The sequence below is a fragment of the Lutjanus erythropterus genome, chromosome 6 (assembly GCF_056507025.1).
Source record: "Lutjanus erythropterus isolate fLutEry1 chromosome 6, fLutEry1.hap2, whole genome shotgun sequence".
Classification (NCBI taxonomy): domain Eukaryota; kingdom Metazoa; phylum Chordata; class Actinopteri; order Lutjaniformes; family Lutjanidae; genus Lutjanus; species Lutjanus erythropterus.
This window is the reverse complement of record NC_139322.1, coordinates 33,138,777-33,161,634: the sequence shown is the minus strand read 5'-3', so window position 1 is coordinate 33,161,634 and position 22,858 is coordinate 33,138,777. Positions and strand designations below refer to the sequence as shown.

At 38.1% G+C, this 22,858-nt stretch overlaps 1 protein-coding gene across 3 annotated transcripts in view; it reads right to left on the bottom strand.

Moving 5' to 3' along the window:
• The window catches only part of ptpn11b (protein tyrosine phosphatase non-receptor type 11b), a 50,980-nt gene extending 28,363 nt beyond the window's left edge, over positions 1–22,617 (bottom strand). The window contains exons 1-2 of one of the 3 annotated variants that reach the window (XM_084721706.1): positions 22,079–22,617; positions 2,865–2,987 (exon numbers count right to left, since the gene is read on the bottom strand). In XM_084721706.1, coding sequence (XP_084577832.1) covers positions 2,865–2,987; positions 22,079–22,092 — 137 coding nt within the window. In that variant the 5' untranslated portion in view covers positions 22,093–22,617. Of the gene's footprint in view, positions 1–2,864; positions 2,988–11,779; positions 11,867–22,078 lie in introns of those variants that run through there. The other 2 variants (XM_084721708.1, XM_084721709.1) reach the window with 2 other exon arrangements.
• Between the last annotated feature and the right edge of the window lie 241 nt (positions 22,618–22,858).

The following is a 22,858-nucleotide window of genomic DNA, read 5'->3' as shown; positions in this document are numbered from 1 at the left end:
GCCGTACCTCAGGCTTGAGAAGCTGCAGCTTATGCTCACTCTCTCTCTCGACCACAGACTCAACCACACACTCACTACACACACAAAACGATGCTACTCTTATACCAGAGAATATCAAAGGGATGATGTTCTTAATATGTCTGGCAGGCTAAGATTTTTTTAATTTAAATTTTGACAGCTATTTAATAATAATCAGTGGTCTGTGATGTTTTCATTTCACCTTTTAATATCAGCTCTGATTGCTTCGAACCTTAACCATGGGGATACAAAAAAGTGCCATGCACCAGGTACTATACACAATAGAAAACCAAACTAGAATTACTTTCTCATTTTTTTTTTCTTTTTCTACATTATCACTATACTAACACTATACTGACATGTGATTTTGGTGAATAACGTCCGGTGAGAAACACACTGTCTTGACTTAGAGACTATCTTTACAGAGGAGCACTGAGGACTGATAACAAGGTTGAAGTGTTTTTGTACAACATTACGACAGTTGAATTGACTTTTTGGGTACAAAATGTCATCTGCATCATTCATTTATTCTACTGGACACTGTGTCAAGTAGAGAAAAGTCTTTAAGTTGGTAAACATACTACAATGCTTTTATTAAACAGCATCTACCTAAAGTCTGCTATAGGGCTGCAATTAACGATTATTTTTATAGTCAATTAATAAGTTGATTATTTTCTTATTAATAGTTGTTCACCTATAGAGTTGGTGAAAAATGTAAGTGTTTCCCAAAGCCCAAGGTGACATTCTCAAATGTCTTGTTTTGCCCACAATTCAAAAATATTCAGTTTACTGTTGTAAAGGAGTAAAGAAAGCAGAAAACAATGTGAACATATTATTTATTTAAGAGAAAATGTATGTTTTTTCTTTAAAAAATTACTCAAACCAATTAATTGATTATCAAAATAGTTAGGTGATTAATTTGATACTTGCTTAATCATTGCAGCTCTAGTTTGCTAACTTTAACAAATATTGCTAACTACAAGCTACTGGTCATGTCAGACTAAGTCAAACTACATTTACACTTTAAGGTACATTTTGTTACTTATGGATTCAACTTTTCATTTGAATGAGAATGAATGTGTTCTTTCAAAAGTTACATACTATATAGTATCACTTATTAATATGAACTCTGCTTGCCTCCTCCTTCCTCTCAGTTCAATGTGACCTACCCTCTCTAGCAGGTGGTGAGGTTCTGCACACTGGCCACTTGACCTCAGCGTGTGTGTGTGTGTGTGTGTGTATGTCCGTCAAGACCACAAACTGTGGCTACAACTCACCCCACCAACCTTCCTGTGGTGTGTGTGATTTATGACACCCTGCACTACACACACACATGCACACAAACCGCAAGCAGTGAAGGTCAAAGCCTGAACGGGTTCCTCACTCTTTAACATTATCTAAAAGCTACTGCCTGCCTCTCTGTCTGTCTAACTACACTGCTTCCTTCTCCTCTTTCTGTTTCCTTCTCTACAGTATCACACTCTCTCTTTTTCTCTCTCTCTCTCTCTCTCTCTCTCTCTCTCTCTCTCTCTCTCACTCTCTCACACACACACACAGCCCGTCTCTGCCCATGTCGCCATGCCAGCTAAAGCTACAGTCACAAAGTAACAAATGCGTTTGGGCTTTCTTCCAGGCGCTTGGCCGACTGATGTATCTCTTAAAAGCTTCCGTTGCCAAGGAAGAGCCACACTCTCTCTTCTTCTATCTCAGTTTGTTTCCTGCTCTCTGTAATCACCACAGCATGTAGTGCTCAGTCCTACTTACCAGACATTTCACATTATCTGCAACACAGCAGGGCTCTCAATTAAAGAGATTAAGAGAAATATGTTTCAGGTCATGAATGACAAGTTATCACAGCGTATTACACTCTGTGGCGCTTGTCCGACTCACCTCAGCTCCACCCTGCTGCCCAAATAAGGATTTTCTGGCCAGTTTGTGTCAGAATGTAACCAAATCCAAATCTGTTAATCTAACACGTTCCTAGAAACACTCACACAAAACAACCTCTGTTTAAACGCCATCTATTAGCCCACAGACTAAATGTTACATCACTTGTAAACCCACGGGGCAGGAATTTTGGAGACTCCTAACTGGTGAACTTCCAACTTTAGTCAAACCAGCACAGTCACGCTTCGTTCTCAGAATACTGACTAAGTCTATGGTCACAGAGGCAATTTATCTTCTTAGAGTACTGTCTGACTTTTGCATTATTATAAGTTCCCATGAAACGGCTAGTGGATTGCTTATTGCTTATACATATAGTATGTGTTTCCTATAAGAACGGCAGCTAGGGAGAGACTTGTCACTGAGGTGGCTTTCTTGCCCAGTTTGGCTCCTGGCACCCTGGAGCTGAGTCACGACTAACCAAGCGATTAGCCGTTAGCTACTTAGGCAACAAGTAAAGCTAACTCTCCATCAGTGACCTGGGTACTGTATTCCTTGTTGGTCTCAGAGGTTGTGTTCGGTCCTGGTTGTGTTTACTGCTGAGGCCAGTTCTGTTGCCTGCTAATGGCAGCCAACAGGTACAGTTAACTAGGTAAAGTAATCTGCTAAAGTAAAGTAGTCTGTTAAAGCTATCTGTTTGGAAACTCTGTAATTAAATAACTGAGATCTGAGAAGCCAGAGTGAATAAAGTTACATAAAGCATAAAGTTAACAGTAAAAGTCTTTTTTTGTGTGTAAGCCATCTAGTTGGCTTATACAGCTGGTCTCACTTTAAGTCACCACTGAATGGAAACAGTAGAATGGTGCCTACAATCATTATTTTCCATTCTCTGGTGAGAATAGTGAGGTTAAATAGTGAGGCTGACAGTGAATAACAATAACAAGTTGTAGGCGAGGACTTACCTAACAGAGAGGGTAAAATCCCCCGGGTTGCTCTTGCTGGGCCGGGCCAGGAAACTGCCGTGGACGCCCCGGGTCAACAGGAGCTGCTCTGCCTCGATTCCGGTGATGTTGGGGTGGAACCACCTAAACACATATATATATTAAAAAAAAAAAAAAAAAAAAAAAAAAAAAAAAAAAACAAGGGACAAAAGATAAAAGATAAAATGATCCATGTTAGAAGAATATCTGAAATCTGTGTGCCATCACTCACCAACTTCCTTTACTATGGAGACAGAACAGGGTCCAAAACACAATAGATCTTAATTCTTTTATATTATGTCAAATCCTGTCACAAATTCCTGTGGTCAGCTGACTTTTGCAGAGTCCATTTCAGTCAGAAATGGCAGTTCTGCAGTCTTGCTGCTATGAGGGCCTGCAGTGTTAAACCACGCTGCTCTAGATTTCAGTGTGCTATTTATGTACAGACCTGTAGGAGTGTTTTGACATATTTCATATTCAGCAGTCGGGTCAGATGAAATGTGTAATGTTTCATTTGTGAGAACTGGCTTTTCTCTATTTCAGTGCAGATGGACATACTGTATATCACAACATAAAACACTGTACAGAATCCATGCAGCCACGAGTATTTGGAAAGTGACACCTTCTCTAAGTGTGAGGTTAAAGCTTCAATTTGAGGTTGTTCACATTCATACAGGGCCAACGCTTTAGGAACTATGGCCCTTTTTACATCTTTATATCTCACACCCGTTTGCAAGAACAGGAATTGTACGGCTGTAGCATTCTTAAACATCACTGAATAAAGAGACTGCCCGCTGAGAGACTCCAAAGAAGGAACTGGCTTTTGCTAGTTGCATATCCTAATTAGCTAGTCCTGAGACTTTCAAAGAGTGCTACTTTTTCAGATGAAGCGTATAAAGAACTAAATAACAGCAAACATGACTAAGAGTCAGGCCAGTTGAATCAGATCAGCTCAGAACTCTGGATTTTATTAACGGGGGTCGATACTTTTGCCCCGAAAGAGGAAAAATAGCTTCTTTTTTTTGCTTATTTAGGCAATTTAGTCCTTCAGCTGCTGTGTGTTTGCGGCTCATTTAAAAGTTTAGCAGTATTTCAACCTCTGTGATCTGTGCTTGGCTGATCAATCAGTGTTTGCCAGCCGTGTAAGGTTTCAGTTTGTGACTTGTGCAGAGCTGCCATTTAGTCATAACGCAGGTTTGATGGAGGAAGCAGACTTTTAATGGTTATCTATATTAGGTGAGTGACGATCATAAAAGCACATGTATATGACATTAGACATGTAGCCTCAGTTAGTGGTTGCTCATTCAGTCTCCTGTGACGCACTGTCAGGAACATTTTCGATTTGAGATCTATTCATGGACTCAAATTAATGGGGCTGTCTCTCATTATTCAACAAAGAAACAGATACAGTCATATCAGTAGTTCCTGTTAATGAATATTAGCTCAGCCTAATCTTTTTTTATGATAATGTTACGTTTTAGATTTTTCAGTTGTAGTATTCTAACCCATATGGAAGAGAAATAGAAAATAATAAGGATTAAGAATGTCTCATTGCCTTCAACAGTAAATATTTGTTTCTTATGTCTTAGCCTGCATGTCTTATACTATGATTTACTCATGAAAACGGCAACGTTTCAACTTAATTAGAAGAATTATGAATTAAATGTAAATTTAAAAAAAACATTATGTATGTTATTTATAAGTACAGTGCAAAGTATGCTTTCTGTATATATGTCTGTATATGGAGAGGAACATGACACGTAGCAAAGCACTGCAGACTGCAGCTGAACCCAGACTGCTGTAGTAAGGACTCAGCTCTGCCATGTTTGAAGGTTTTAATTAAACATGTCTCATGTCTAATATTGTTTTATTTTTTTGTGTGTCTCACACATGATGTCTAACATGTCTTGTACTTGCATGATTTCGCTTTGACTAATAAGTTTGATATTACAAGCTATTTAGGTAACAGTGTCATTTATTATCATTACACAACATAGGTCTGCGCAACAAAAAACAGTTGTAGTTTCTTCATGTTATACCACACACATAAAATCTATAGACATATTGTTAATTAAATTCAGAGCAGAGCAAGTATAAATATAAATAAAAATAAAATAACATGTACAGATATTTACATATACACCCGGGAAATAATTCTGTAGTGCATTTTTTGATTTTGGACATTGCTGATCATGTCAAGGACCACTCCACTTTAATCCTGTTATAGGTGATACATGTTTCAGCAATAAAGCTGAAAAAAAAGATTAAAGGAGAAAAGTAGAGAAGTTTGACAGAGCTACCTGCCATAGTGTCTGCATGCACTACCGTTGCCATAGTGATAGATATTATACATCTACACTAAGGATATTACACCTGGTTTCACTGTCATTTACAATATTTTACTTACAAGTTTCAGACAAAAGACATTTCATAAAATTAATCTTTTCCATATTGGAGAATATGGAGAATATGAAGTGAGCCATGAAACTTACTGTACATAAATCAACCTAAAACACGTTATATTTAATGTTTCACATTGGTTGTATGCTTGTATATGTGTGTGTGTGTGTGTGTGTGTGTGTGTGTGTGTATACATATATATGCCTGTTAACTGGTCTCGCATTACTGATGTGTGTTGTTTTTATTGACACTTTAGCGTAAAAATCACATCAATAAATAAATGGAGTGCTGATCAATAACACTTCAACATAAACTATACCCCTATATATTGAACAGTAGTCATTTGACTTAGTTGAAATGGCTTTAACTTTAGCTGTTGTTAGCTGATGTTAGTTAAATGTCATCATATTTATGCTTTTAACTCATGATGATGGTTCATAACAATATCTGTAATCATAATTCGGGTGGTGCATTCACATAGGATACTTTGTTCTGTGAATTAAAACAAAAAGGCACCACAAAGTTGTTTCTCGATGAATCAGTGAATACATGCTAACTGTATGTCCTGTCCTGGTTTGAAAGGGAAGGACATCAGGTTTACAGTACTGCAGAACCAAAGCTAATGATTACATGTTACTTCCTCTCTTGCAAAACACTGCAGGCAAATATTTATCCCATCCCCTTCTCAGGTATGTTGACTGGGCTGTGCTCTCTTACTGGAGTGTTTCTGCCACTTATGCAAAGCAAACTGTATGCATTATTCACAAACAGTTGCAATACATAAACTCAGTGCATCTACACACTGGCACCAGCATGCTGGAGCGTTGGGAAAAAACTGTGTTTAATGAGGGACGGACTACATTAATCTGGAGGAAGCAGTGAGTAGGTACAGCAGCAGTGAATGACTGTATGTCAGTCAGCTGTGTGGATTTAGAGCTCATGTTTAAGCAGGGATCATTAGGTTAAACCTCTCTAACTACTGTGTGCCATTGCTGTCTAATCCAACGCACCATTAGCCACCCAGGGCCCCATTTGTGTGTCAAGGAAGGGGTGCTTGACAAAACTGACATGAAACTGCACTTGTAAGTGGTGTACTGTCTATTAGTAGTGACGTAAACAATGGTTCAGGGAGATGGGGTTGTGCATTTAGTAACATTTGCTAGCATAATCACTTTGATGAGCTGGTTGCAAACGTGCAATTTAGTAATTCATGGTGCCGTTTTAGTAGAAACGAAACAACACAACATGAGCTGAAATGATTAATCAATTAATAGATTTATTCATAATTGCAGGCTACCTGTTTAGTCAACTGACAGAATATGAATCAATAATGGTACTGATAAATAAACTTTCATTTTCTGTTGAATAAAACAACCAAACATTTGCTGGTTTTATCGTAAATAAAACACTTTTGCATTGTTAGATTTTTTGTCAGCAGAAAGAAATTTGAAGACACGTCTTTGGGCCCCAGTGACACTATAAACTGAATGCTTAATTAATGAATAAAGAGTTATTTTGCTATAGATTATAGATTAAGTGAAAATGAAACTGATACTAAACTGTTAATTGTAGTCTGAAGCCCTACATTAAATGTGTGGTGGGAGGTTTACACTGCGGCTTTAACACCTCTTAGAACAGACCACAAATATACCCCAACAACTAGGGCTGGACAATCAATCAAAATATTATCAAAACTGCAATATGGCCAAGTGCAATATCCAAATGACGGAAGCCGTAATTTTTCGATAGGGGTTAATGTGTGACAAAACAGCATTATAATGAAATACTGTAGTGCAGCAGAAATGCCCTGACCTGCAAATCTTGTTCTCCAGATATTAAAAAAAACATGTTTGTTTGGTGCGAATGTCACATCATCATGATTTTAATAGTGTGAGAGGGAAAATTAATATCGTGTTGCAAAAACTGATGCCAAGAAATTGCAATATGATTATTTTTTATCATATCCTGCAGCCCTACTGACAACAAAGTATAAATCCTGAAATTAAAAAAGCTTTTAACAAAGGCATCACACCGACTTAAAAGGCAACTCACTGCATCTAGTACGTCAGCTGGTGGCTGACGAATATTCTTGATTATAAGGCTTAACTACAGAGCTAAACATGTTGATAAACCTGACTCCTCCTGATCATCTTACATATTAATATATATATATATATATATATATATATATATATATATATATATATACACATATATACATATATATATATACATATATACATATATATATACATATATACATATATATATACATATATATATACATATATATATACATATATATATATATATATATATATATATATATATATATATATATATATATATATATATATATATATATATAGGAAAACACACTGATTACATGCAGCACAGGGAGTTATAACTCACACATTTACATAAACTATGCTTTAGATTATTACTCTGGGTAAAATCCTGTACTCTCTCCTCCCTACCTACACCTTGAGGATCTGCAATTTACAAGCATTTACCTAAATAGAATCTAAACTGCTGTTCTAACATTTCCAACAATCTAATCTATGCATTTATTTTTGGTTCTGAGTAATGGAAATATGGAAATAAGTGTTGACTGACATTAGCCCCCAGATTATTCGGAGACCAAAATTACCTTTAGTTGCAGGCCTTGATTTGGTCTTTGGAAAGAAACATGCGCGTAAATGTCGATGATTCAACAAGAATGGGAACACATACTTTTTTTTTTTTTTAACACTGACATATAGACGAAATGAGTCATGGAAATCATGCATTTCCCATCCTAAATTGTAGCCTTTCACCACCACCCCCGACACTTTACAAAGGCTTATTATTGATTAATATAACCCAGCGGAGAGCACGCAGCGGGTGACACAAGAGTGCCTTCATGAAGCTCATGCTGAGAAGATAATATCTGAAAGCTTCAACAGTGGGCGAGCATTTAGGCGATTCTGTTTTTGTGCACTGTATGACGCAAACCCATGACGGTAAGATAAAAATAAGACTCATGTGTCAGCTCAGCAGATCTTGTGTCACCTCAGAGCGGCGAATACAAACCAGGATACTGTTGTGGTCACTGCTGGTGCAAAGGTCTAATTCTCAATTCCTGCAACCGGACATGTTGCTTTTCACGAATTTCTTCAACTCATAAAACCACAAAAACATAAATATAATCTCCATGTAACAAGAATATCTGAGCATTCTTCAGCAGAGTGGAGTTTCCATTTGTCAGAACGACTCAACAATTCAGATCAAACGAACTGTGAGTGACATTTACTAAAACCAAATTGAAAAGGCTTGAAATTGCTTTTTGGGAGCTAAATGTAAATGTCAGACATGCATGATTTTGGAGATGAAGAAACTGTCACCATTTTGCATTTAACAGATGAATCAAAGTGACACTGAGGACTGCTTGTCAATCACTAAGCGGTCTGACTTGTTTTGACTGACAGAGAGGAAACATGAGACGTATGAAAGAAGAGACGTGAAGCATGACACAGACACTGCAGGAGAATCACTAACAGTACTAAATGTGTGACAGGGTTTGTACAGGAGGGAACTATACATTATGTACAGTATATTAATATTTAGACCAGTGCAGGATACTACGTCATGGTCATCGACGATCCATCATTGTTGGAGAGTTGTCTAGTATTAAACAAAATGCCAAAATCTGCTTGATCTCAATACAAATATCAGTCCAGCCTGCATGAACAGTCTTGACTGATAGAACAGAACTGAAACGAACCCCACACCAGAGCAGACCAGACATCTGACCCAGACTGCACCCCCCCCCCCCACCCCCCCCTCACCAGGGGGGCAAAACCGATCTGCTGCACTTTCTCTCATTCCACAAGCCAAAGGGGCAGATTATAAGAGGAACTTTACAAATACTAAATAGTAACTGAATACAAGAGGATTAGTCATGAAAACATGTAAAAGCGGACCGTGAATTAGACAATGACCTGCCTGTGACATTAGAAATATCTCTGGAAGTCTGGCAGGCAGGCTGGCTGGTTGAGATTGGGATGGTTTGTAGACTGACAGGAAATGAGTCAAACGCATGGATGGGAAGAAAGTGTCAAATGTGATATCAACAACACTTAAAGTGAATCCATAGAAGATGCTACACATGTGTCTTAACTGCCATCTGAAAAAAGTTAAAAAAAAAAAAAAAAATACAACAAAAAAACAGACACCAACAGGTCATGGCTTCTTCGGAAAGTGCACAAAGACAAATAGAAAACTAATGCAATAACAGTATTCTCATTGAAATGCAATTAAGATCTCCCGACCGGAAAATGTTTTAGATGCATTCTGAGGAATAAATGGTAATTACTTAGTGTTCATCATTTTTGGTTTATAATGTATTTTGCTGAACTGTTTGTTTTATTACTTCTGCCACAGAGGTTATGTTTTCCGTGGCGTTTGTTTGTCAGCAGGATTATGGAAAAAATGACTGGCCCTATTTTAATGAAACTTGGTGAAAGAGTGAAGCACAGGGCAAGGAAGAACCCATTACATGTTGAAGCAGGTACAAAAATGATTTTTCTCTTTTATTAACAGTGGTAGATAACAGGTTTGTGCTCTCCAAGTGCCCTAATTGTTTATTTCCAGTTAGCTTGTTAGTAGGGCCTGGTACCCAATACCAATATAAGAGAAAAAAAAATCTATATGTTTAATCTATATATCTATATGCTATAGATATATATCAGCCAATATTCTTAGACAATAAAGAATATATAAATAAACACATTTTTCCAGTGATCCAATGATTCTGATAATAATATGTAATAGAGGCAGGATGCTTTACAATAAACTTTATTGTCCAAATGATACTCTCACCGTATTCTTAATAATAAGCCTATAAATAATATATATTAAAAAAACACAAATGGAGCAAAAATCTGTATATAATATAATATTAAACCTCTTTAATTTATTAAATATACATTGATACATTATTGATGCCTTCAAAGCTAATAAAAACAATCAGCATTGTGTTCTATTAAAAAAAAAGTTTTATATACATGCATACTGGATAACATATATTCTGATATTTATATAGGCTGATAGTTGTGATAGGCCAATATCGGGCTGATAACATCCATCAACCAGTATATTGGTTGTGCTCTACTTTTCAGTAGAAGATCACTACCTGATATGTTGTTACCTGATGATACCTGAAATGTTGCTTTACCACAAGCAGCTTTCTCTAAATAAAGTCTAAAATTTGACAGAATTATGATTTAAAGTACCAGTATGTAGCATTTAATGGTATCTAGTGGTAAGCTTGTAGATTACAAACACTTCATCTAACTCTCCCTTTCCAAGAATTTAGGAGAGGCTACAGTTCATGCAGCTACTGCTCATGCAAAATGCAAAAGGCCGTATCTAGAGCCAGTATTTGGTTTGTCCATTCTGGGTCACTGTAGAAACATGGTGGTGCAACAGGGGGCGTCCATGGAAGACAACATGCATCATCTATGGCTCATTCTAAGGTAACGAAAACACAGTTGGTATTCTCAGGTGATTATACACGTTTAAAAATATATTTATGAATATTATATTTCATTTCTGACAAATTCTGTCAATAAATCCCCATAAATATCACACACTGGTCCTTTAAATCAGAAGTAGTCAAAGCTAAGCATTATGACCCAATATCAGTCTGTAATTTGAGGCCAATACCAATATTGGGAGTTGCAATAATGATATATTTGCCAATTTTACATTAACATAAACCACTACATTTAGGTTAGTGTACTGAGGAGCCACTGATAGGTCATGGCTGTCAGCTGGTGGACAGATTACTTGTGGTATTGTTTTTAAATCCTACACAGATTCATACGGAAAAATAATAACAGTGGGGCAAAAATGCCTTATGTCACTAATCCGTATCTAATCCCTCATCACAGCACTGCTGTCACTCGTCAAATTATCTAAACAATGGAGACGGGCTGGAACCGACCGCAAACACTGCTTCAAACACACAAAAGCTGCAACTATGGCACAACTGTTCACCTTGTCAGGTTTACAGACAGCTGAAGGGACCTTCCCCTGAGTGTTATGGCACACACACAAACACACACAACTCTTTCAGCCTTCTTAAGAACTAGAGCGCACTCCAAGCCCCTTTGTAACCAAACATCCTGGAACACCCACCTTTACAGCAACACACACACACACACACACACACACACACACACACACACACACACACACACACACACACACACACATATATATCACTGCATGAAAGAAATGCTGTACATGCGCACACACTCTCACACACAGTTCTGCACAGCCAGGTCTTCAAGTTCACTTGTTATCCTTCAGCACTAGATTCTGTGCATTGAATTAAGCAGACTACGGCAGAATGAAAGGCATTATTTAAGGGAGGAGAAGGAGTTAAGAGAAGTGTGAGGGTTGTCTGAAAGCAGAAAAGACGGTGAAGTTGAATGGGATCGTTTCTGCCCTACCTCACCATTCTGGTCGGCGCCTGCCACAGCCCCTTGCTTCAGCAGCCTCAGAGTTTAGTAATCCAGCACTGGGCACTGTTACACAAGAGAGGGCGGGAGGGAGTGAGGGAGATATAGAGACGAAAGTGGGAGGGGGGGTGCTTGTAAAAGTGTTACTGGGTTAAATAGAGTGAGACAGACAGTGAGAGAAACGACAGAGAAGTGGAGGGAGGGGGATGAGGGGGGTGCTTTGTAAGACTGTGGAGAGAAAGAGAGAGAGAGTGCAGGAGGAAGGGATAGCGAGTGAGCGAGGGGGGCAGGGGCCTTTTAATCTGGGATTTGGACGAGCGTGAGCAGGCCTGATACCAGCACCCGTCAGCGCTATCAGTCGTCCCTCGCCTTCCCTCCTTTCCCACCTCAGACGAATGTGACAGGCTGTGGCCAGCAGCGGACGCCCTCTGCCCTCTTCCCTCGGCCTCACCTTCTCTCCCCTTCGTCCCCTAAGAGGACAGCGGCTGTTTGATGGCTCTGCTCCAAAGCCCCCCTGTATGATCCTAAAGCTAACAGAGCTTTCTCTGGCTGTAACACAGGCCAGGCCAGCCCAGGCCAGATCAGGGTGCCAGGTCTCCGAGAGCTACAAGGTCCCCGCTATCTTGTCGGAGGCTAAATGCAACAGCTGTGTTGCCCGTGCCTGGAGATTACACCTAATCGCGCGTGGCGTAGTTACACCGGATCATAGTTAGCCCTCGCCAAGCTAAACCCCACCAATCCAGCCAATTCAGCAGTATGCCATTAGGCTATTAATTTTACAGGGGTGGGTTAGGCAGCTTTGCAGATGAGTTAGAAAATAAATGCACAGAACAAAAGAATGGCAGTATAAGACTACAGTGTTACTTCTAATGACCTTACAACGACCTCTCGATTTTGTATCTCTATTGATTTTATCCACTTTCTACTTTTGATTTTAGTTGAATGTGGTCTGTATTATATTTTTATTCCTTACTGATTATATCTTTTTTATTAACTGACAAATACTGGATAGTCAAGGTTATTAATTCATTATTTTTCATCAGTTGCTTTTGGTGTTGTTTTTTTCTTTCTTCTTTTCAATTTTTAGTCACCCCTATACAACACTTGCCATGTTTAATCTTTATTTGAGTAAATTAATCAGAATAGGGACGCAGTGTGTCATGGATGCAAAGCACCAAACATAACCGCATACTGAGAATGCCTGATCAGGCATGTGAATTGCTAGATTTATTGGCCCAAAGGGCCATTTCACTAGCCCCAGGCAAGCTGGCAATCCTTATTGTTCAGACCTGTCTAGCAGCCCTGTGAGGCTGTAATGCTCATTGTGAAGACAAACTGAAATTTTGACCTGATGGTGGCCCTAAATTCAACAAAATTAGTACACTGGCCTACTTTGTTGCAGCCATTGTACACGAAATAGTAGAATAAACACAGGTGTTACCAATTATTCTAATTAATGGTTTTCACTCGGGTCAAACAGAGTCGGGGTGATGCTATTATGCACGTTGGCTCACTGCAAAGGCTCTGTTACATTAAATGGAACAGGACCTTAATCGGTATCATTGATAACACCTGTGTTTAAACTTCTTTTTCATATCAATGTGGCTGCTATGAAAAAGGTTTATTTTTCCTGAGGGGGGCATGAATGTCTGTATAAAATTTCACGATATTCCATTTGATAGTGTGAGTCTGGTCTTGGACTGACCAACTGACAAACAGCTCAGTGAACAGCACAACATTAAAATCTCTAAAGGCACGCCACTAACTTCAGCTTGGCTAAAAATATTTAGCAGATATAAACATTAACTACACAAATCTAGACGCCCTACAGCAAGTTGTGTTTGCTTTGCACCCAATGCAAAATGCCACTAATGCTATAACAACAGGACAAACCACAATATTTTTACCTTACAAAACCATGGCCAAATATGTGTCTGTTTATATCTCTGTTTTTGGCACAATAAAGAAATCATTTATCACTAGACATGAACGTTGCGGAATGAAGCTTCCTACTGAGTTTGCAGGGACAACCAGGCAACAACTATTCCCGATTTCTGCCTTCTATTTCAGTGGTGAAAACAGGAAGCTGGAAGTTGGCCAAACTGATGTTCTGACCAAGATAGAAAATAGCCACCAAGTTTTCCGAGTGTCCATGTTAGAGTTGGAGAGTAAAACTTTTGGTTTAGGTCAGCAGCACTGCTTTGGCTTTGTAGTTTTTCACAGTGGAAAGCATATAAAATATAACCCGATGAGACATTTTGAAATAAAATAGAAAAACTGAAAATGAACAGTTCTTTCACACACCACTTTTTGATGTAAAGCCCAAAACATTATAGGATTTCTCAGTTTTTCATGTCCACAAAATTCAGTTAACTTCTGCTGCTATATGAGGCCAAGATAGAACGCTGCCTGACTTACAATTTAACATATCAGGTTTTGTTTTATCAATTCACATGCTCATCAAAAATACTTGAGGAATACGTTCCTTGCACTGCTTCACTTTTGAAAGCTAAAGAAACACATTTAAATCAAACTGAATATCTCAGTAGTCTGCATAGACCCAACCACTGGCAGTAATTCTGTGCTTTTTAAATTATGGTGAAATACTTTTCTTCAGTAAAGACCACGCACTTTTTCTTTCACAGTTTGATTTTGGCTCTGATTCCAGCACTGTCCTTTTCGTAAAAGGCAGATCAAACAAGACATTTTATTTTTAATTATGAAACTCATTTTCCTGAAATGTCACTTATGTAATCCTGGCTGCGAGGCTCTTGATAGGTTTTCTGGGAAGCCTTTTTTCAGATCTGCAGTGAAACTATTATTTTGTCATCTGGCTGTCTGTGTTGTCTAAGCGCAGGACAAAATGTATTTGCCCTTTCTCTTTCAGTGTGTGTTGCTCAGTTTAATGATTAACCTTTAGGCCATCACTCACCAAGAAATGCTTGTAGAAACAGACCTGGTTATTGGGAACCGGTGATATAAAGAGAATTGACCTGCACATACTGTATGCTTGCAAATGTTCATGCAAGTGTCATATTAACCAACTGCAGCAAATATGATGCTTACAGACTGCACTCCTGACGTATTTTCAATGGCCCTATAATCGGGTACAATGTAAAAATACACATTTAATTTTGCCAAGTGAAAGCAAGTGTAGAATTAATACGATTATTGTAAGCTTCCCTGTGTTGATTGTCGTGTTATTACCCTCATATAGCTTTAGGGTCTTAATTATAAAGAAATTATTAAGTGTTCAATTAACCCTAAGGGTTGCAGAATTGCAATGGTATAGAATTAACTTTCATTTTCAGTCAACCTAGTATTGCTTTTGGCCCTTACTACTGTGACTCTGCTAACCAGTCAGCATATATCATGTTGATGATTAGGTTAGTTGAATATGAATTATATATCTTGTTTAAAAGGCCAGTTAAACAAATTTCTAATACATCACTGGCAAAAATCTCTCTTTGGGTTGTGCAATATGACCATATGCTATATATAATGTGATCTATCATTTTATATGTTCTATTGTTCATGTCACACTCTTTATGGTAATATTTTTCATCATTCTGATGATGCTTTATGTTCTTCCACATGGCACAGATGAAAGCATGAAGGCATGAAGGCAAGACAAAACAAACATGGAAGAGAGTGAACGTGACACAGACCGGGTTAATTCCAAACAGGACGACTCTGACCAACCAAGATGAAAGGAGCTCACATCTAAAAGCAGAGCTGCTTCTATTGTGTGGACATGGTTTGGTATGAAAAGTCTATATACTATAGGTGAAAAGTGAAAAATGGCTCTATATTAAATAGTTTAGTGCAGTTTTTGTGGAGTTTGATTCAAAATGTAATAAGAAATAGGCCTTTCCATGTGGTCATTTTATATAAAATATTGACTGAATTTTGAGACAATGTGTGATATCGTTATATGTATTTTTATCTGAATATGACATGACCTACATAAGGATAGGAGATTTTAGTCATATCACACCTACTTTGAATGTAATGTTTTGCACCAGTACAAGCATATCAGTAGCACTGTGCAGATCCACAGACCCAAACTTGGTTGATTACCAGGTGATATGACTGACCAAAAGTTATGTAGCCTTTCCTGTGAAGTACTGTAGATTTGAGTCAGTTTTGAGAAGTCTTTAAAACAGTCTGAGCGGCATGCAACCACATCCAGATACTCTCCCTCCTGCCCCTCCTCATATCATGACTGCAGGAGCAGGAGTGACTCAGGGCTTTCCAAGAATAGGATTCCCTTTGACAACCACCAGGCGCCCCATTTCCCTGCATCTGGCCTTGGGCAGCGAGAGGGAGAGACAGAGACAAGACAAAGGGAATGAGATTTCAAATAGCCTGGTTTTATCTGACGAGATGTCGACAGGGAAGGAGAGAATGAACTGGATGTACTGTGGGAGAGACAGAGGCAGCTGGGAGCTGCAGGTTAGGCCTCGGGCTGCTTGAGGGGAAACAGGCCCAGTGTGCATCCAGCCACCACTCTATCCTCTTACATAATGTCTCAAGTTCAATATAGCCCTGGTTGGCTATTTAAAGTGCACCCGTCTAGGCCCGCTGACAAAAAGGTGATATACTTAGTAGCCACAGTGCAGCATGAAAGCCTCTGCTGGGGCTATATTGGTCACAGACACAGGTCCGGGGTGTGGATTTTGGTAATGTTGCAGATATTTTTAGTCCAGCTGATGATCCAGGGTATTTACATGAGGTGCAAAACTCACACACCCCCATCACTGGATGCTTTACTGCTCTGTGTAGCACCAGACAGTCAGCTTAAAAGTATTAGCTAAATGACTGACTTAACCAATCATTGTGCACGTGCATGCAGCACTTTGTTGCACATACTGTATGTAACCTGCAAGAAGCTGACTACCTGATGCACAGTGCTAGTGTTAATATGACAAAAGCTCTCAGCCCTTCTTTAATCATGCAAAAACAACTTAGAGCACAGGGTATCCAAACAGTAGTTTGTGGCTTTTTGTATTTGCAGGGAGTAAACAGTACTTGTCAAACACAGAGTAAAAGTGGCTCTGAGCATTAGTGGTTAATGAATAACTCCTATGCTTTTTCACAGACACATCCAACCTTTTTTTAAACAGACAATATGGAAATCTAATTTTCTAGAATTAAGAAATAAACTGCAGATACAGAGTAATTGCTTCATCACTTTGACACAGTTCATTTTCCTGTACGTCACACTAATATTTAAAAATGCAGGCTAGTTCTTTGCAATTTTGCCTGACTTCTATGCAAAAACTTGGCAAAATTTATTAGAGAGCATTAGATTAGAATAATGAAATAATCCTTTTTTCAATTTGGATTAAATAATGTACTGGCATAAATATAGCATGTTTCACATTAAAGTAATGTTCTTCGCTAAGATGTAATATTTATTTTATAATATTTTTTAACAAAGTCAAAGGGTTTATATCCTCTCTTTCTTCCAAGTCAAAAAGCATTCAAAACAGACGTCTTCAAAAAAGCACTTTTTACACTTTATAAGGGACAGCACATTATCAATATGGTTCAGATAAAAAATGCAACTGATCGGAATCTTATTACTGAAAGTAAATATAAGATGATACATATCTAAGATTTTCAACAACTCATTTTACTATCTGAAACTAACAGCAAATTAGTTTGAATGTTGCTCATGTTTAAGACCTCACACTGGAAATAACCCTGAGATTAGATTTGTTTTTCTGTATTCCAGTTCATCAGAAAATTAAGATATAGTGTTTGTGCTGCCAGTTGATATTATATATACCAATATAAGATGATTTTTGTATCTCATTTGGACCAGTGGAAGTTATGACACATCTGTAACAGAGAGAAATATAACACCAACAGATTGTATTTCAGGCAGAGTACCTCTTTCTGTGCAAACTTGCCTACAGTATTTACATACGTGTCTATCTGTCGGTAAAGAGAAGTTAAAAGTAAATATTATTAGTGGCCAATTACATTGTTCCTCTTTTCCATCCTGCTCGTTTTCACCAGACAAAGACAGCGAGAGAATCGTACTTCTCACTACAGTGTGAAGAACGTGACTTGTTCAAGACCCAGAAACAACTGTAGGTGTGGCAGCATTAACCTGATCAAACCTGAGCTTGGATTTACATGGCTCTGATAAGTTAGACATCAAATATTTGACATACACGTGGAAAAGCATGTTCTCTCTGGCTTTTTTTTTTTAAAGCATTTTACCCTTATAAGATTAACTACACAACACAAGCATTAGGAATAGGTATCTGAAGCATGTGGAGCTGACAAAATGTTAATGTTTGAACTCCTATGTTCCATCAGCATTGTTCTGTGTCTGAACAAAAAATGCTAAACATGCATCTGGGGAAAAAAGCTAACAGTTGGTTCAGAGCACTCCTGGAAATGTTGGCAGCGCTATCTTATTCCTCCACATGGGCTGTTGTTTTCCTGTTGGCTTATCGAGAAAACTGACTCACTGTTCTCAGCTGGTCAAATGAGCCTCAGTGACAGATGAGGTCTCCTCTTTAAACAAAGGGGGGCAGAGGTGGTTTCCAATAGTGGAAAGTTTGTAATACTACACACAATCAACTGGCAAAATGAAAATGGAACAAAAACTAAAGTGATTCTGCATCATTACTTTCTCTGGGCCCACAGCACTATACTGAGCCCATTACAATGTTTAATCGTTGTAATGTTGATAGTACAATCACACTGCGGGACAATACAAATGGTTCCTTTATAACCAACCGACACAAATCCTCACTGCAAAAACAATAATCACAAAATATGTGGAAACTGCAGCCCTCCCCAACAAATGTGGTGAAATAAAATCCTCCATATAAATGGTTAGTCAGAGTGATTGAATCAACAGGTCTGTCACATCAAGATGGCACGCACTGTAGCATTGTTCCCCTGTGGTATTTCAGCTCAGGAAGTACAGAACGTGCCACAGAGCAACAGTCATGCATGTTTCGGCCGGCGACGATCTATGGAAACTGGCAGAGATGAAAACAGCTTTCAACTTTGTGTCAGTGTTTTCCTCTATCTCTGATCTTAGCCTGTTGCTGGTGGCTTTGGCCCCTGGGGCAACGAGAATGCTTGGCCCTCTGTCAACTCACAACTGTTTATTGTAAATGTCTGAGAAAAACGTCAAGGGTATCTGTGAAATGAAATGAACATTCTTGAAAAAGAATTCTAATGAAGTGGGAAATGCTGGTACCAATAGTTCTTGTTTTTTTTTATAGCTTTTGCCACTAATACCATCAGCTGTGAAAACATTTTATTCATTGGCCTTACTGACAGTTTTACACTGGCGTACAGCTACAATGATGAATCGATTCGAGTATTTTACTGACATATCAAGTCTTGATTTGTAAAGATCAAGAGATCAATGGCTTTATGGCTTGACAACTGTCATTTACCTTTTCATTAAAAAAAAAAAAAAAAATTTATGTTCTACACGAAGGCCACATGGTCAGATTCAGGGCATTGACAGCAGGGCTCAACAACAAGGATTTGCCCACTAAATGAAGGCAAGAAAAATGCCTTGTCAGGGAAGTAAATCTGACATCTCACTTGCACAAGTGGGCATAACAATTAAACTATTACATTGTATTTATAATTGCTTAATCATTTAAGTAACTGGATGACAATTTATGAAAATTATGTTTAGGCCTTTCAAACATGAGATTCCCCACTGTTCTGAGTTTGTCACATTAAACTGAATATTTCTGGGTTTTAGACTGAAAAAATGAGACATTTAAAACATCACCTTGGACTTAGGGACATAGAGATGGACATTATTGACTATTTTCTGATAATTTGTAGATATTGCAGCTCTATATTAAACACAATAAAAAATAAACTGAGTCTTTGTTGTTATTTAATAATCGCTAATAAAACAATTTGTACAGAAAAACTGACTTCAGGAAAGTAGATTTCTGTGCCACTTCCCCAAGAAAACATTAATGTTGACCACTGCAATGATGGTAAATCAAAGTATCGGACACATCTCTGACTTCAGCAGTGAAAAGTCAGCTGCAGGCATACAGGCTATGCTGTGTCGTTGATGTTTTTAATTCTGAAGAAAGATGAAAGATACTGGGAGAATTACCGATCCTGCTTCTGATTAATTTTCGATTTCGCTTATTCTAAAATTTATATCATGATGCAAATACTGATCACTTTGTGCAGCAAGTTTTCAAGGATTTGGATTTTTAGCTGAGCCACACACAGTATCAGATAAAGTTAAGCACTGTAATGCTCCATCCATGATTATGGCAATGTTGTGTGTTGAAAAAAAAAAAAAGATTTTAACAAAAAGTTGAATATTCCTTGAATAAACCAGCCGGCTTTACTGTTTCCAAACCTTTGATGCACTGAGGTCCACATCCAGCCAGTTTCTATTGTGAAAAAAGCCCTTTTGCCAAATAACACAGCCAGAATTAAACAGTCTTTGTTCTCAGAGGAGAAATAAATGCCTTTGTGTTTTGTGAAGCTGGATTATGTTAAAATCAGTACACTGGACCTTTTACCTCAACATCATTATTTCAGTACTGCAACTTTACCTACCAAAGGCATTCAGGACACAGCAGTCACATGTCAAACACCGTGCGCTATGACACATCTGCTATCTCTTCCACCCATATAGAAGTGTAATAGTTGTATCAACTGTAAACTCTCTGATTGCCTACATTGCATTTTCTTGAGTCCACAACAGCCATAATGGTCAAGAGACAAGCCGAATGCTGAGTCAACATTTCAGAGGTCACCTTGCATAGAAATCTGTACCAGAACGTACCAGGGCGGACAGTTGAGACTTATGCAGACTATTAGTTATGGTGGGGGCTAGAAACAAATGCTATAGTTTTAATGACTGTACTTCACTGCACCACTTCACACGCCACACCAAAAAAATCCAACAAAACAAATATTTTGATTAATTATTGTTTTCACTTGTACACATGGTGGGTCATATTAGCTTACCAACTGTGTACTGGACAGTACCCAGAAAAGACTTAGACAGTATTATGCATAATCTAAATACTATTTAAGTGCTACATACAGTACATGAATCCATTCATGTTTACAGTGTTCAGCACACTTAATTCCTGACGCACTGAGCTGGTCACTGTTTCAGGAAGATCTACAAATCATTACTAGTCCACACATGCACATGTGGTTAATAATTCAATATGGAGTAAATGGACAGAGTTATTGGTAGGAGGAATATGTACATATTTATGAGTAACACAATACTTGATGTGTAAAGAAAGCCACTGTCCTTGTGATTTAAAAAGGTGCACATCTTTATTACGTATTTTATTACTAATCCTAGAGGGACAATAGCCATATCCTTGGTATTAGCATTTTTAGTGATTTTATATTGGTAGCCTATTAAACAGTTTATAGTGTGTTACAGTTGTTGTTTTTCAGCTCCACTTACTAATTAGACTCGCACTTGAACTGTTTTGTGGTTCTTGACAGTACATTAGTGGAGACCTGACACTGATGTTGCCATACTATTCCTATAAAAACTTTTTTCTGAGGTTTTACTAAAGTGCCCTTCTAAGTGTGTTATTGTAAGTTTACCATGATACTTTCAGTGCAGGGCTTGGATTCACAGGAAGCTATAAGCCAATTTCCTGCACTGTGCACACAGAGAGACAAAGAAAGAGGACAGGGACAGAAAAAGCCCATGGCACTACTTTATAGAAGTGAGGATAAAACCGTGTGATGTATAAAAATAAGTGCAAGGCGTTGTGTTAATATTAAAAACTATCGTCCGACTTGGCTGCAGCTCAGAAATAAATCACACCATTCAGAAACATATACGCACAAAATGCAAATTGGTCGAAAACATTAACAGAGTAACATGCGTAGATTTAAATTCCAGTTATCACACAATGTAACAGCTTGCGGAATATTTTGCAAATTTAACATTTTCATCAAAGCTTTCAATGTCGCCACTTTATTTTTTATTTTTACCGCCAATACTTAAAGAAAAGTCAGTTTAATAACTCTATGCCATTTCATGATTGAGAAGACAGACATAATAGAGTTTCTTTGGATTAAATTTAGCCTAAAATATGAGGCGTCAAGTGCCTCGGTTTGTGTAGCAGAGGAAAAAGTTGAGGCGCCGCTGTGTGCTTTCTTGCTGCCAGTCTCAGTTTAAATCTCGTTCGTGCACTGTCTGTGTGACCGCTCGTCCAGCGTGACGAGGCTGTTCAATATGACGGCGCTGTTAATAACAGTTTAAAAATACAAATTGGGCTTTACCTGCGAGATGTCATAGCAGTCTCTGGAAGCTGTCAAGTGTTCTCAAACGTTCCCCTTTTGCCTCTGCTGAGCCGCTGTGAAGACTGAGGGATCTGTTGAACCTGCGTGTTGAGCTACACATTACTGCCGCCGCCACTTCCGGCTACTGCCTTCAAAATAAAGGCGTTATTTGTAGGCTAAGAGTAACTTCTAACAGGTTATGGTCAGGGATTTTTTTAATGTTATGTTTTATATACTGTATGTTAGATATTTTTTATGTTATTTTAAATATTTCTGTCCATATTAAATTGTCATGTTATTTTTTATTACTTATATTTTCTGTATGCGCTGCAATGTTCCGTCTTTTCCACAGGAATCTTCTAATTTATTTCACATTCTTAGACATATTTTGTCCAGTGAAAATAGAACGTCTCACATGAGGAAAATGGTATTCATATAGTATTACAAATCTAGACTTGCACTAATTTGTTAACTCCAAACCAACTTTAATGACTGACCTTTTTCACAGCGGCCATATTGATGTGAAATAGTAAGATAAACACAGGTGTAACCAATAATACTTATTAATATCCCTGTGTGATTCCAGTGAGCCAACATGCTCAAATAGCACAACCCTGGTGCTTTAATTAGCATAATTTGTAACACCTGTGTTCACTCCACTATTTGATACTAGTATGGCTGCTGCGAAACATATTGTTGTTGCATTGCATTAAAAAAGGCCATTCGAGGCAGCCTACTGAAGTCAAATGTGACCATTTTACACAATGACACATTATTTTG